Raw genomic sequence first — 16309 nt, forward strand, 5'->3', positions numbered from 1 at the left:
GGTTCCTAGGTGCTACCATAATATAAATTATTCCGTACAAAGTAATGACTCTCTCAGTTCTAGTTATTAAATAATTAAGTCTGCGTGATTATAAATGAGATTTCCAACCTTATTTTCCTCCCCTCCCCCCAGTGTTCTTTCTGAGGAAATTTGGGCCATCAAACACACTGCAGGATGTCCCTGGTATCTTCCAGTTCTAGCCTATCCGCATAAACCCCAGGGATCATTAATGCAGAAAGCCCCTTTTCAGGCTATGGAGACTAAATTTTGCATTTGTGAAACAAGCTCTTGTCTTTTGCTAATTTTGCAGTGATACTGATCTGAACTTTCCTTTAACAGAATCATGATGAAACCTGGAGGAATTACTTTTCTGACATTAACTTCTTCGCAAATGCTGTTTACACCCACTGCTACGACTCGTCTGGAACGAAACTCTTTGTGGCAGGAGGCCCCCTTCCATCAGGACTCCACGGGAATTATGCTGGTCTCTGGAGCTAATGAGAACTCTTCCCAAATGCCCATCTTTACTTTGTCTTTCCTTTTTTAACAAAGAAATTGTGTGATGACATTGTTTTCTGGTTTAAATGCAAGTTATTTTTGGCAAAGTTTTCTGTTGGTCTTCAACAGTTTTGTACATCTTTTTTTGAACCAGATTTTGCTTTAACTTCCTTGATCCTTTATATGAAGGGTTTTTTAAATCCCTTTTTATTGTATTTACTCCAAATGACTCTTCCCTGTATAGGCTAACTACAGCCATATGCCCCCTACTTTGCTGTGAGGTAGGATTCCTTTCTTAGAGTGGTTGCTGCCAGGCTTTCTGTGAAAGTCAAGGGGCTGTGTGTATGCAGGTACTTTGTGTCGGTTACATTATCTGGAGTGAGGACTACTTGTAATTAAAAATATTAAAAATATTTATGAGATAAGCTACTACTTTATCTGCAGAGCCTGGCTCAGGCCTGGCTTGATTTTATTTTATTTTATTTTTTTAAGTACAAGTCTAATGACACATAAAGGAAAGTAAATTTGAAACCAAACTTGTTGGAACCCAGGGACAGAGTACCACCAGGAACATCTTCTCTAGCCCAGAGTGTAGCAAAGACACCAAGCCTGGCATCCCAGCAGTGCATGAGCAAAATTACTGTTTCTTGTTACCCCTTCTCTCTCTATTCTGAGTGTCAGTTTGCAGGGTTGTTGGAGCTACAGAGTAGGCTGCCCGTACTGCAGCGGGGGTATTGTGTGACATGACAGCTGTTATGATGGTGGAATGCGGCTTATTGGGGCACTAAGGGAAATGGCATCCCAGGAGGAGAGAGATTTGCATGGTGGCTAACTTAATTCAATCTAATTAATTTCCAGACTAGCTGGGGGTCATCTGCGTGGCTGGGGCTAGATGGCAAGGAGGAGCCAGGGCCCAGGTACCTGGAGTCTGCCTAAAGACACAAATTTCTCTCAGGTTGGAGATTCCCCCCGCCCACCTTGTAGTTCTCCTGCCAGCAGTGAGTAATGTTGGCAGGAATGGTCCTTTCTAGCCAGTTACTGCTATTAAATTTGGTGGGCAGGGGGATGTTACACTAATATTTTCATATTGTTCCCCTCCTGGCCTTTGGAAGGAGGGTGTCATATACAGTTAGTTGATGCTATTAGCAAATACAGTTGTTGTCTTCTTCTCTAATGACTGTAGACTCTAATTTTTTAATTTGAAACTTACCAGGTAGCTAGACTTCCTGTTCAACTCATCATGTTAAGAAAAGCATAGGCTGTCACTTGGATTTTATGGGAGACTGTCTTTTTTTTTTCTTTCTTTTTTTCCCCCTCTGAGCGCCTATCTTATTGTTCAGTCCAGCCTTGGATTTCACCAGGAGCTGTGGGTGCAGGATGACAGTCTGGATACGCTTAGCGAACAAAATACAAGCCCAGTCATGGAGGGTTTGTGCATTTCTGGTGAGGAAAAGGTGGTCTTGTGGCTAAAACACAGGGTTAACTATTGGACTCGTTTCTCTTCCTGGCTCTAGCTGCTGTTGCCTGTCACTTCATGTCTCTGTGCCTCACTGTGCTGATTTGTAATATGAGGTTAATAGCATGCGTGGCACCTGAGGTAATTTCTAACTTGAAATTATCAGACGAAAGACATGGTAGAAGTGCAGGTTTCCCCCCCACATTCTGATTGCACATCACGGGTAAGGAAAGCGTTGTCCCATATGCACACCTGGATTTGAAGTATAGGTTACTTAAAGCTAAGGCCTGACTTAATCACTTTGCAAACCAAGAAACTTTACTACTGCATTCCAGACTTCTGCTAGTGGGTTCATTGCTTAAAATCTGCATCAAAGCAAAAATGTAACATTAAATATGGTTTTATTACGCAGTTTCCAAGTAGTAGCTGTTAAATTATAGGGCTGTAAATGGTGTAGTTCTCTCAGAACTTCCGTTGTTTAAATTGATGTAAAGATTCTAAGTATTTTTATACTGTCACCAGTCACTGTTCCATGGTGGGAACATGTTGTTTTTGGGGTTTCTTTTATGAATGTGTGGCGGGGCAGAGATATAGCATTTGACTCTGTCCAGAAATATGCAAAGGAAAATAAATATTTAATCTACATGAAATATGGTGACACCATCTCTGTGAAGGAGTAGTCTGAAATCCTGTCTAAGATCACTCTTCTATAGATAGGTTCTGCATTCTGTTGGGGGGTGTTTTATTCCCAGGCAGGTCCTGTTGTTTGGGGTCAGATTTGCAGAGGCACTGAGTACTCAGCTCCAGCTGACATCTCTGAGAGCAGAGCTCACTGTGTTAAAGTTGGTCCACAATGTTTAGTAACATTTTAAATTTTTTTAATGCTGAAGGAAGCCTTTTGGTCTTGAAATCTAACCCCCTTTATAGTTAATCGTGTTAATTTGAAGCTCATTTGTTTGTAGCTTTGACTCCTTGGGGAAATTGTTCTCTCCATATTATTTTGAGCATTGTCCAATGTAGATGTGTTGGTGTTAAGGGGACACCAATTTAAAATTAGTCCGTTTCATTGTGGAGGAAGGGGGTCGTGGAGATGATGTAGTTTCAAGTACTCCACTTGTTCCTGAGCCTTCTGCAGGGCTTGTCATCCTATTGGTGACTATTTCCTGTTCTGGGGGGGGGGGGAATTTTTCCCTTACATGAAAAGCCCATCCAAACAAGGTAACTGGAATATACACCCAGTGCTGTCCAATGCAGAAAGAAAACTGGGAAATACTTTTCTTTATCCTGGTAATCCTGTGCTGCTTTTAACAGTAATAGATGATAAAGTTTCAGACAAGTGTTTTAAATAGATGCCCCTTTGAGATGGGATGCCTTACTGTGGTGTGATCCTCAATCTCCAAAGCCAAATATTTCTTTTGATCCACTGAGCAGTTAGGGAAACTGAGGCTGGGAGGGGAAGTGATGTGCCAAGTGTCGCACGGTAAATCCGAAGTAGAAATAGGGAAAGAGTCTAGGGTTCCTGATTGCTAGTCTCTGCCTGTTCCATTGCACTATGCTGCTTCGACCACACCGTTTTAGATTTAAAATTGAAATACCAGAATCTGGCGGGGTGGATAGCAGCACATGGGGATCCAAATATGGGTCACTGGTTTGCTGGCACAGCAGTATCACAGCAGTGGGGAGGCTGTGAGCCCAGCCATAGAAGTGGGTGTGAAGACACAGCTCCCATCTCTCAAGCAACAGTAGAGAAACCCTATTGGGGGTGAATCTGGCCGCCTGACTAGATTTCAATAGCTTTAAAATAGGGTACAGAAACCCAGTGGTGTTCTCGCTTTGTTTGTTGACTAGCTAATTTTTTCAAGTGCTCAAAGTCAGATATCCCTTGTGACTTTTTTTTTTCTCAGAGTTGCTTTGAGGGAAAGAAGGTTCTTAAGGATCATTAAGACAGGCATTTTTCTGATATTTGGCATTATATTAACATGGTCTCCTGTTTGCATTGTAATGTCTCAAGCAGTTTATTTTATCATCCAGAACTTTTCATAAGGCTGCTACAGAAAGCACGGTTTCCTTGAAGCACCATATGCATTTGTTCTAATGTAGAAGCAGATTAATTATTTAACAGTGACGGACCAAATAGTAGCCAACTCATGAGTACTAAGTGGGAACCCTACAGCAGCTAGCCAGTGTGCTCATGATGAGAGAGAACCAATTTCCATTTCCTTTTCCTAAACTGTCCAGCTTTTTCCACCTTCAAGTTCAACATTATTCCCCCAGGCCATTTTTCTATTAACCCTTCCAACCTTAGTCCATCATCTCCCAGTCTGTCCTGCCAGCCAAGGAAGCTTGACACAGCTCTCTGCAATATCACTCTGAGAGAGCTAGAGGCCATGTTAGATCAAGCAGCCTCCCATTAGAGGCTGAGTGTGTTACCACCCCAGCACTCCCAGCTCAGGAGAGCCACAGACCAAGCTCAAGTTTCATTGAGATTCATAGTTTGTGTTAATTCTGGGCCAGTTCCAGTGGTGCCGAAGATAGATAGCATATATATTTCTAAGCTATTTAAAAAACCCACTTAAGACCGGTCCAATTCAACACCCATTGAGGTCAATGCAAAAATACACTATCGTAATAATCATTGACTGGCAATTTTCATACCTTCAGGTGTGAGTCACTTCCATCTAAACCTTGCTCCCTGAGGTGCTGCTCTTGTGAGAAGTTTGTAGCTGCAAAGTCCCAGAGAAGACTTGTATTTTTCAGATGCCCATCTTTGCAGTGGTGTCAAAGAAGCTCTGAGAGCAACTCATCTCAAATTGCATCTCCATCTGAAAATGCTGCATCTGTTGTCAAAAGTAACTGCAGGGCTTCCTAAAACAGAGATCAATTTATTTTTTTCAGATTGTCATTGTGGATTTTACAGCAATTCGTGGAGGGTTGGTTTCACTGTGGTGTTGGTGGTCAGTTGCATCACTCCCATGTCCTAATCTTAGGGCAGAATAGAGGAGAGGGGAAGGTATTCACACTCTTCTCTGGGGCAGTTTGTGCATGCTGTTCTCCTGGGTCTGCAAGTAGCAGCAGCATAGGGGCAGGCAGGAGTGTGTGCAGAAAGGAGGGCAGGTTTGGTGTTGCTCTCAGAACCACCCAGAAGTTCTATTTAAAGGAGAAACTTAAGTTGATATTGTCCCTTTATGTGGAATCTATTCTGGCTGTTTTCCATGTGCTGGAATATATTGCTTGGGAATTAGGTAATCCTTGTAGCTTCATCTGTGCTGGGTCTCCTCATCAAAACTGGATACTTAAAAATCCTGTATTGGATACTTATAAAAAACAAAAAAACCCACAGTGTTTTCAAGAGTTGTCTGAGTGGAACCTGGTCTGTTTTGTCCCTAGACTCCAGAGGCCTTCAGAAGCCATTTTTCAACCTCCTCTCTTCTAGCTGTATGCTGGGACCTGTAGTTCCGGCAGGACATTCATATGTAAAACAAAAATGCTGTGGCTAGCTAAGCTGTAGGCTCCATCTGACCAACTGGGTAACGGTATTGACTGTATACAAATTTACATAGCCCTGTATTTTATTTCAGTCCAGTACTGTGGCAAACACTTGGAGACATGTACAGTCTCCTGTCTGTAACCCCTTCAAACACTGATTCTCTGGTCTCAAAACTAATATCTTGGAGATAAGCAGATTCTAAAAATCATGAGCTTTCTATAGATTTCCTTAATTAGAAGGGAAATTTCAGGTGCTGAATCTTAAATCTCATTAAACTTGTACTTTTTGTTTACCTGCTCACCTGGTTTCCTCTCCTACTGTGGCCTCCTGCAGTCTCAGGGTATATAAATCACTATGATTCATCCAAATAACGAAAAGGACCAATCAGAGGTTAACGTGCCTTTCTCTTATGGTACCTTGATCTTTGTAAAGTTACCTGACAGAAACTCATTGCTGTCTTTTTCTAAGATGTAAACCGTGAAGTTGCAACAAGTTTGTATTGTGGTGACTTTTTTTTTATTTGACATTCAAGTATATGGGACAGACACAAATCAAATGCACTGATTTTTGTCTTGGGATGAGTCCTTTCATAGACATCAGTGCTTACATGTTTGGTAATATGTACATAAGATGCTGGATCTTCCCCACTTGCCTCTGATGCACAAACTATGCAGGATGTTTAAAATATGTGGGGATCACAACTTGTGGCTTGGGGTTAGGTTGTCTTAAAGTGAACTGTAGTTCTTTTAAAATGTTTTTCCAAGTAGACCACACTTCATAGACTTAAACATCCAGTGCATTGAAAATATCAAGACTTCTGTCACTTGCCTGCTTCCGTTTTAAATTCAGGACCCAATGTTTCTTTGGCATACATTGCTGTTGTGCGCACGCATGCACAAAATAATTCTCAGTATGGTTTATAGCATCAACTATTTTGATACAGTGCACAATCTTGAACTTGCACCTAAGCAGTTTAAGTGAAGGGAGTAGAGGTTTTTCAAATTTTCTGTAGTTCATGTGTTTAACTTGAGGGCTAAATGTCTCAAACTGTAAATTAAACAATGAAAACTTGCAGACTACATGCAGAAACCAACTTATTTGTATATGTAGCTCAGTGTCTAGAAAGTTATCCTGTAAATAGCTGCTCTTCTCTGAAAAATAACTTTTAAAAAGAGAGAGGCTTTGTGGGGTTGGTTCTGTTTCTCAGTGACTTCCAATGTGCTGAATTGGAGTACAAATATTACTTTTCTAACTACCCTGCAAATTCAATATGATCTGAAGTTCAAGCTGGGTTTCTTCTTGTGTATCACTAATCCCCACTGCTTTCAGTGAGTTTGCAAATGAGTCGCTGATTGGAACTTTAGCACAAAAATTCTACTGAACCAGATTGTCACTCCTTCTTTTCTGCTAGCCCTACAGAGCCAGCACAGCTGTGTCAATGTATGGTCATTAGTCTTTGGATATAATGTGCACATGCCTAAAATGGAGTAACCTAGAGATCTTATTTAGTGTAGCTTTTGGCCCTACTTATCCTCATTGGATCCTACAGAGCAGACCTAATCTGACTTGTTTTCTGGTTTGTATTCTTTAGCGGTTTAACTTTTTTTCTCCATTCTTTCCAGTTCACCTTTAAGAATAAATTCCAAACTCTTGTCTGGTCTGAAAAATATTAAAATAGTTTGTACTGAAAGTTGTACGAAAAATCCTGGTTGCCCCTGGGTAGAAAGACCACTCTGTGCTGTGTCTTAAACCTGTTGCTACCTAGCTGCATGTGAAATGACAATTCCTGCTTTTTTGGCAACCTCTACAGAAGCTGAAATTCTAACATCCAGATTTCATAAAGTAGTGGTCAGTAAGGTGGGAAGTGATGGCCCACTGTCTGCAATCTGAGCAGCAGGGAAACAACTAACAATGTTGTCATTCCACTTCAGAGTTAACACCCCATTGGAGTACTGTAGCGGGTACATCACACTTCCAAGCTGATTGCAGGTTCCTTCTGGTTACAGCACAGGGCTTTCTTCACAACTGTAATAGCTAGAATTACTTCAAAAAAAAAAAAAAGCAGTTTCTTGCTGTAATTAATGCGGGGGCGGGGAGCACTGCTGCTGGGACCGTATGGTTAAGTGGCAGACACGTATTGCGTAGTTTGTCCAAGGGGAATTCCACATGCCTGTTACTTTAGAAGACAAGCAACTATTTTAATACACTTGAACAATGAAGGTCTGTGGGTTCGGCTGCAGCTCTTCATCATCCCTTATCTGACAGTCGATTACAATGCCTAGAGCTTGCCTGTGGAAAGTGGCTGGCCTTCTATCTTCAGAGATGCTGTGTGAAGATAGTGCGGGGAAGCACCAGTTTTTCCATTCATTGTCATCAGCCTGCCACCCACCCCTTCCTCCCCAGGCTCCTACTGCGCTCAAGCTTTCCATCCTTTTCCCTGACTTAGGAAACGGCTTCATTTCTGGGGTGCTGAGGGGCAGCACTCTGCGCACTGCTCGCGGGCCATAGTGAAGAGGGCCCTTGTCTGTGGCTTCCTCCGCTTGGCTCTACCTATTGATCTTGCATTACCTCTGGGTGCAGGGGATGTAGAATTCCAGTTGGGACTTTAGTACTTCAACTGGCCGCTTCCCTAGGACTTCACAGAACGCAGCAGGGGCTAGTCCCCTTGCTCAGTTTTCCTGTTCACAAAACAGCCTGCGGCAGGCTCTGTCCCTCTTGTTCTTCCACAAGCTTTGTTTCCATCATTCAGCCTTTTGTCCCAGTCACTCTTCTGTGGACTCCAGCATGTTCCATCATGGCTTGCTAACTTGGGCCCCTGTTCAGCAGAAAACCAGGTTATGTGCTTACGCCCTGCTGAAGCTGATGAGACTTAAGCATATACTTCAAGCCCTTATGTACTTTGCTGGATCAGAACTTCTACAGTTTGATTCCCACCTTTCTCTTACTCTCTCTCTTACCCAGCACTGGGTGTTTACCTAAATTGGTCTCCTTCTCTGATCTGGAGGGCTGTGTTCCCCACTCATTCTGGCTCTGTAAATGAATTAATTCCTGCACTGCTGGCTATCTAAATCTGGTTGTTTTTTACTTTCCACTTTCTTGTTCTGGGGATGACTGCATATGTACAATGTCTACTGATTCCCACCCTCAGCTCTCCTGACATGCTTTTGGGACCTACCCTGTGAGGCATTGAGGTTACTTGTTTCCATTATGTGCAGAAGAAAACTTCTTCGATGAAAACAAGCCTTACGGGGGAAAACAAGCTTTGTATGCAGGGAACTGGAAAGGTACCTCTAGTTCAAGTAGATGAGGGAGCAGTTTAAAATCGTCTTAATGGAATAAGAACAGAGGTCCTGAATTTTGTTTTAATTCCTTCCATTGGATTCTAAATCCATTGAATGTTGCAATGTACATCACGGTTATTTCTGATCAATGCAAAGTGTGCCTCTTGGATTTCCTTAAGTATAATGAAAAGGTCAATCTGTTTCACTTTGTGTCTTCAGTGCAAGGAGTTTAACTGAAGACTGATTTTATGTGATTCCTGGTATTCAGTGTTAACATCCATAGAGCTTTCCTAGCTGGTCTTTCTTGAGCAGCATGCAGTGCTCTCTCTCGCTGTGTTATTGAATGCAAAATAAGGGGGTATCAGTAACAAATGGAACCTGCTGGGCTTTCCTTGTGTTAAGGAGATGATTTAAGGTTCCATGTGTTTTTATTAATTTTAAACCCACTGCAGTTACTCTACAGATCCAGCACCACTTTTTCTCTACTTTTAATGTGGGATCACAAAAATATGAACCCAGCAACATGTGATCCCCGTTGGCTTGCTTGCATATTTTTTTGCGGGATGAGGTGTTTTTTCTTGTGTGGAAGAATTCAAACCAGCTGCAAAGATTTGGTGACTGTCCCACGTCCGCTTCCTAAATGCAGTTGAGTGTTTTGGGCTTCTCTTCAGAATGTAAGAGGAGAGCAGTTAAAGTTGGGCGATAACTGTGACGGCTTTAGGTCATCAGTGTGTTACCTGATCATATGGACAGCGCAATGGGAGTTTGGTTTGCAAGTTGACATCCTTGTATTGATCAAAGAATAAAACTCCTAATTCCTGGTTTGGGGAGATTTGTGAATAGATTCATCTCCAAATCAAATTAAGAGGTTAATTTTCAATCTCACATTAACCGGGTTACTGTGTCCACAAGCCAGAAAGATCTTGCTCTTGGAAAAAGCATGCTAGTGTATGTGGCAATGACCAGTGCACTTTTTAATACATAGACCTGTACATTCTCATCTGAGTGTTAACCATGCTGTAGTCTGACAAATGGTTCTTTTACTACTGCCCTGTTATATAGAATTGTAACTAACTGCAGTTTTTTTCCACTACTTGAAGTTGTGTGAACTGAAATTGGTGAACAAAAGTATTTGTGCATCTTAATATGGGTATCTCTAAATAAAATGTATTTGTATAGTGTTGGTTAGTGGTGGTCTTTACTATTTAACCCCACCATTGTACATAAACCCAGGGGCAACCATGCTGAACTGTATTAACAACCTGCTAGGAGCCGGAAGCAGAGCCTAACTGCTGTACCTAGCCTAGTATAAATGCCTAATAGCTATTAGTGTCATACTGGGAATCTAACTTGAGACCTACTGTCTTGGTCATGCCCCTTTTCAACAGTCAGGAGGCCTCCTTGCTGGCCTGGGTTGTTCAAAGGGAAATACATCTGAACTGCTTGTGGCATATTAATGACTGTATAGAGAAGAACATAATCTCAAGGACACTATGGAACAGTCCTCTTGTCCCCGCGCAGCCAGAATCTATCCCATGCCTTACATGGCCCCAGCAGCAGAGTAGTCTCTGTTTCACAAGGAAATAAATCTAAAGGCAACACTGTAGGTATACTTTAGACTTCTATGCTGTCTTATCGCAGGGTCTCAAAGCCCTTCATAAACATGACATAGCTATGCTACTGCTGTCCCACCCTCTTGAGGCAGGCATAATCTTCATTTAACCGCTGTTTTGGCTTCACTACCTCTAGAGACATCTTCAGGGTGATGGTGAGAATGTAATAGAGGGCCCTTAGGATCTCTGGCAGGTCTGGCACACCACTCGCAGGCTTGCCTGTGCCACTAGATACTTATTCAGCACACCGCTCATTATTTCTGTGCACAGGAGACATTTTGCATCTACACGCCCATGGCAGTCGTTTTCTCATTCCGTTTCCTTCTCACAGTGAAGTGTTTTGTTTTAACCACTCTACAGGCATGTTTGCTTTCTCTCTGTTTTCGTACCTATCCCAACAGGTTTGAGACCACTCCTGGCTAAGGAGGGTCTGATGCTGTTTCTTGCAGAGCCCATCAATCTCCACCAACTTGGGGGAAGGAGTCTCCCAGGTGAATTAGGAGACATCTTCTGCACAGAGTTTAATATACAGGAACAAAGCCCTGTACCTTGAAGAAGCTCCTAGCTAGTGCAAAACACAGCAGCTTGTGGATTCAGCAACACAGGTGCCCAGGAATTGCTTGCCCTGAGACACTGCTCTCTGCATTGGCTCCTCCTTGAACAGACTCCAGTTCAAAGTCATGGTCTGTACTATTTGGTCCAAAGCGCTGTATCGACTGGGCCCCAGTTTCCAGAGACCTCCTCTCTGACCATTGCAACTGTGCTGCACTGGGACAATAAAACGACCAATGTGGGAGGCTTGTGAGCACAGATAAAACTCTGAGGCAGATAGGCCTATGCTATAGCGATCACTACCATGACGGCTACCCACCTGCTTTCCTGCAGTGGTAGCACTTCTGTTCCATAAACCCCCACAGCCCTCTGAAGCATCGCTGCCAGGGAAGGCAGAGGGAGAGTATTGTCACTTTCACCTGCGGGAGCTCTTCTGATACTACAGTGATGAAGGCCAAGAACTTAGAACACCTGTACTGTGCTTTCAAGGGACAAACCCAGTGTCAGTGCTCATAGTTACTTTGCTTCCTCCCGGCGCTGAGTCCTTTGCCTCGCGACTGCTCCTGGGCCAAGTACGGCAGGGCTGCCTCTAAAGTATGAGGGTTGCTTGTGTTTTGCATTTTCCAGCTCCAGCATATTTTTTAGTATAATGTGGTGTCTTGTCTCTGCCAGTTGGTGGTGCTGCTGTTACAAAGCAAAGGATCACAGTGGAACAGTGCCCGGGGCCTCACACATGGAAAAAGCCACTGACCACTCCAAGATGCTAGCTGATCAGACACGGTTTAGTTGGCTCTGCTTGGGCCCAGTTCCACATTTCTTGAGTGGCCGTGTGCATTTCCCAGCTGATTGTGGTGTAACGGTATAGAGCCTGCTTGCTACATTTTGGGGGCTCCCATGCAGTGGTCCACTCCACCCCCTGCTGGGAAGGGGGAGCAGTTACACCTTGACCATTTAAATATGGCCCAGAGTAAAATATGGACTGGGAAATCTCTCTCCGATAATGGGACTGCTTCCCCCTGAGGGGAGAGAACTCTCTTCTCAGCCAGCCTTCAAACTCCGTGCCATAGGTGCTGACTCTGTGGGTGCTCCAGGGCTGGAGCACCCACAGAAGAAAATTAGTGGGTGCTGCTTATCAGGTCTGTCAGGGGACTCGCTCTGGTAGCAAAATGGGGAATAAATCATTGGTAGTACCCCACCACACCCAGAAATGCCCGGACTTGCTTTTTCTGATTCGGCCAGGGCCAATTTTGGATAGCTTCTAGTTTGTTTAGTTGGGGCTTGACCGTGCCCCTTCCTACAATGTAGCCAAAGTATTTAACCTCGGCTAGCCCTATAGCACACTTGGCCAGGTTGGCTGTGAGGCCAGCCCGTCTTAGCGTGTCTAGAACCGTTTCCACCTTTCCTAAGTGGGTTTCCCAGTTGGGGGTGTGAGTAATCACATCGTCCAGGTATGCCGCTGCATAACTTGTATGGGGCCGTAGGAGCTTGTCCATAAGATGCTGGAAGGTGGCAGATGCCCCATGCAGTCCAAAAGGAAGAACAGTATATTGAAACAGACCCTCTGGGGTAGAGAATGTCTTCTTTTCTTTCACATCTTTGGCAAGGGGAATCTGCCAGTATCCCTTCGTTAAATCAAGGGTGGTCAAAAATCGGGCATTGCCCAGGCGGTCAACTAACTCATTGATACGGGGTATTGGGTATGCATCAAATTTGGATATCTAATTCAGCCAGCGAAAGTCATTACAAAACCTAGTGGTACCATTGGGTTTGGGTACCAACACAATCGGGCTTGACCACTGACTGTGGGACTCTTCAATGACTCCCAGCTCCAACATCCTTTTTACCTCTGCCTTGATCTCCTCCTTTTTTGCTGCTGGGACCCGATAGGGCCTTAAAGTTAACTTTGCCCAGGGTCTGTGATAATGTGGTGATAGGCTTCGGTGGTTTGACCTGGTTTGGCTGAAAACACGTCCTGGTATCGGTTGATCATCTCAGTTACCTCCTTCTGGATTGGTGTCAGATCAGTGGATATCCTGATCTGCTTCTGCATGTTATTTCCCTGGATCGGGGTCTCTTGGCACACGCCTCTCGTTAGTGCCAAGGCTTTAAGAGGTTAATGTGATAAATTTGTTCTTGTTTCTGTCATCCTGGCTGCTGCACCTTGTAGGTTACTTCCCCCACGGGTTCAACCACCTTCTAGGGCCCCTGCCATTGGGCCAAAAGCTTGCTTTCTGCCATGGGTACCAACACCATCACCCGATCCCCTGGTTGGAACTGTCGGACTTTTGCTTGGCGATTGTAATGGGCTCGCTGGGCCTCCTGCACCTTTTCCAAATGTTCCTGTACAATAGGGGTAACCCGGGCTATCCGTTCTCGCATCGGCAACACATGGTCAATTATATTTCTCCCTTCATGGGGTTCCTCTTCCGAGATTTCTTTTGTGATATCTAATATGCCACGGGGATGGTGTCCGTATAATAATTCAAAGGGGGGAAAACCCAGTGGAGGCCTGAGGTACCTCCCGGATTGCAAACATAAGGTAGGGTAGTAGGGTGTCCCAATCCTTCCCTTCCCGACTTACCCCTTTCCTTATCATTGCCTTGAGGCAAAAGATCCCCACCAACTCTTTAGCTATCATTTTAGAGGCCATGTTCCGCAGGGGGATGGCTTCTGGGTGGTGAGTAGCATAATCCAGAATGACAAGTATATATTGGTGGCCCTGGGCTGTCTTCTCCAGGGGTCCCACTAGGTCCATGGCTATTCACTCGAAGGGGACCTCTATGATGGGAAGGGGTACTAAAGGTGCCCTCAAGTGGGGACGGGGACTGTGCAGCTGACACTCCGGGCAGGACGCACAGTACCTCTGCACTTCATGTACTCTGGGCCAGAAGAATCACCACAGGACCCATGCCAGGGTCTTCTCTAAGCCCAAATGCCCCCCAAAAAGATGACTGTGGGCCAAACTTAATACACCATTCTGGTGTTTTTGAGGTACTAGGATCTGCTGTACCTTCTGCCCCTGTACTGGTGCAATCCGGTAAAAGAGATTCTTCTTCATTATGAAGTAGGGTTCTGGTCCCTGGGTTTTCCCTTCCACGGGGACCCCATCTATTTCGGTCACCTTCTTCCTAATGTTGTCGTACCTTGGGTCTTCAGCCTGGTCCCGTCCAAAATTTCCTCTCCCGGGGCTAATCTGCCTGAGATCTAGGGGGCCAGTCTCTGTCGCCTCTACTGGTTCAGAGGCTTTAGGGTGTGGGTCAGACTTGGGTGCTCCACCCTCCTGGGTGGCCTCCTTTTCAGCTGCTCGGGTCTGCCTACCTACAAGAGTGACCCTCTGGCTTTGGGCCAGTATTTGGGTTCCCAAGGCCTTAGCTGCCCTTCTTTCCCTTTTCGTCTTTCTATGCTGTCTGGGAGTGAAGAACAAATCTGGGGATATTTCAGAGAAGGTTGGGGGTTGACAGTCTACTGTGGATGCCTCACTACTTTCAGGGCTTCCCTCTTTCTCCAATTCCCCTACCGGGTGTAAGTCTCCAAACCCTGGGAAGTCCCTCCCTATGAGCACCGGGTATGGGAGTTTAGGGACTACACCTGCTGCTACCTCAGTAGCGTTCCCCTGAATCTCGATTTTTACTGGGATGGTGGGGTAATAACCAACTGTCCCATGGATGCATGTTATCCCCATACGCTTAGCCCACAGCAGCTGACTACGCTTCACGAGCTTCCCCGAGACAAGCGTGATAGCACTCCCCGAATCAATCAGTGCTGTGGTCTCTACCCCATTTAGCTTCACTGGTCTGGTGTACATATGTGGGGTTAGTGAGACCCCCACAAGGTGGATTAGGGAACATGGGTCTGCCCAGTTCCCCAGGTTACGCTGCATAGGCTCCTCGGCATTGGGACACTGTACAGCTATGTGTCCCCACTCCCCGCAGGCGTAACATCTGTATGGAGCCCTAGGCGTTCCCCGGTCTCTTGGTTTGGGTATTCGAACATCACGATCCTCTTCCCCCTCAGTGCTCTGACTCTTTGTGGATTCTGGTGGGCCTTCAACCCCTCTCTTTTTCCACCTGGGCTCTCCTGGCGGCCCAGTCACCCGAGCTCTAGGGCTTGGTGCTGCTAGTTTAACCCGGGGTGCTTCTTCCTTAACTGGTTGGGTCAGCTCCCTCGCAGTCTTTCACCTTTCTACCAGCGCGACAACCTCGTCGTAGGTGGAGGGTTCGTTCTGGCTTACCCAGATGCGAAGGTCTGGCGGTAGTCCTCTCATGTACCAGTCGATGACAAGAACCTCTAGTATCTCCTCCGGACTCCAGGACTCAGTTCGTAACCACTTTCATGCAAGATGGATGAGGTCATATAATTGGGACCACGGGGTTTTGTTTTCCTGGTACCTCCACTCATGATATCACTGGGCCTGCACTGCGGTCGTTACCCCAGATCTGGCCAGGATTTCTGATTTCAGTTGGGGGTAGTCTGCTGCAGCCTCTTCAGGCAAATCATAGTAGACCTTCTGGGGCTCCCCACACAGGAATGGAGCAAGGATGCCAGACCACTGTTCTTGGGGCCAAGCCTCCTGCAGGGCTGTCCTCTCAAAAGCCAGGAGGTATGCCTCTACATCATCCTCCTGTGTCATTTTCTGCCGCCAATTGCTGGCCTGTATGATCTGCATCCCATCATGGACGCGGTTCAGCTCTGTAAGGGTCTTTACCTGGTTTATCAGTTCCCACAACATAGCCCGGTCTTGAGCAGCCTGGTCCATCATCAGGCGATTAGTCTCTTGCTGCAGCTGCACTGCCTCATGTTGGGCGGCTGCCTGGACATGGGTAGCCTCCTGCTGGGCAGCTGTGGCTTGTATCAGTGCCTGCACTACCTCCTCCATTGTGGTGGGAAAAAAAAATAAACCCTCTTTTTTTTTTCTCCCTCCCAACACCCGCCTTCTTCCGCTGCGCTGTGTACACAAAATCCCACTGCTAACACCAGTTGTGACAAAGTTCCTCCTCTACCTTGGTGGGTCTTCCACTTATTGGTGGATTTGCTCGCCTTGGAGTTTCAAGGCAGCCCTCAGTTTGGCCGTTTTCGTGAACCCACAGTCCAGGTCAACTCCTCCTGTGTCTGACCAGGAGTTGGGAAGTTTGGGGGGAACCCAGGCTCGCCCCCTACTCCAGGTTCCAGCCCAGGGCCCTGCGGAATGCAGCTGTCTAGAGTGCCTCCTGGAACAGCTGTGTGACAGGTACAACTCCCTGGGCTACTTCCCCATGGCCTCCTCCCAACACCTTCTTTATCCTCACCATAGGACCTTCCTCCTGGTGTCTGATAATGCTTGTACTCCTCAATCCTCCAACAGTCCGCGCTCTCACTCTCAGCTCCTAGTGTCTCTTGTTCCCAGCTCCTCACACATGCACCACAAACTGAAGTGAGCTCCTTT

At 45.5% G+C, this 16309-nt stretch overlaps 1 protein-coding gene across 2 annotated transcripts in view; it reads left to right on the forward strand.

The window, feature by feature from the left end:
- DCAF12 (DDB1 and CUL4 associated factor 12) overlaps nt 1–9903 on the forward strand; it is a 48206-nt gene extending 38303 nt beyond the window's left edge. For both annotated transcript variants that reach the window (XM_048849571.2, XM_075128334.1), the window contains exon 9: nt 340–9903. In XM_048849571.2, the coding sequence (XP_048705528.1) occupies nt 340–498 (159 nt within the window). In that variant the 3' untranslated portion in view covers nt 499–9903. The remainder of the gene's footprint in view (nt 1–339) is intronic.
- The last annotated feature ends 6406 nt before the right edge of the window (nt 9904–16309 follow it).

This window comes from Caretta caretta, chromosome 5, assembly GCF_965140235.1.
Source record: "Caretta caretta isolate rCarCar2 chromosome 5, rCarCar1.hap1, whole genome shotgun sequence".
In the NCBI taxonomy this organism is placed as follows: Eukaryota; Metazoa; Chordata; order Testudines; family Cheloniidae; genus Caretta; species Caretta caretta.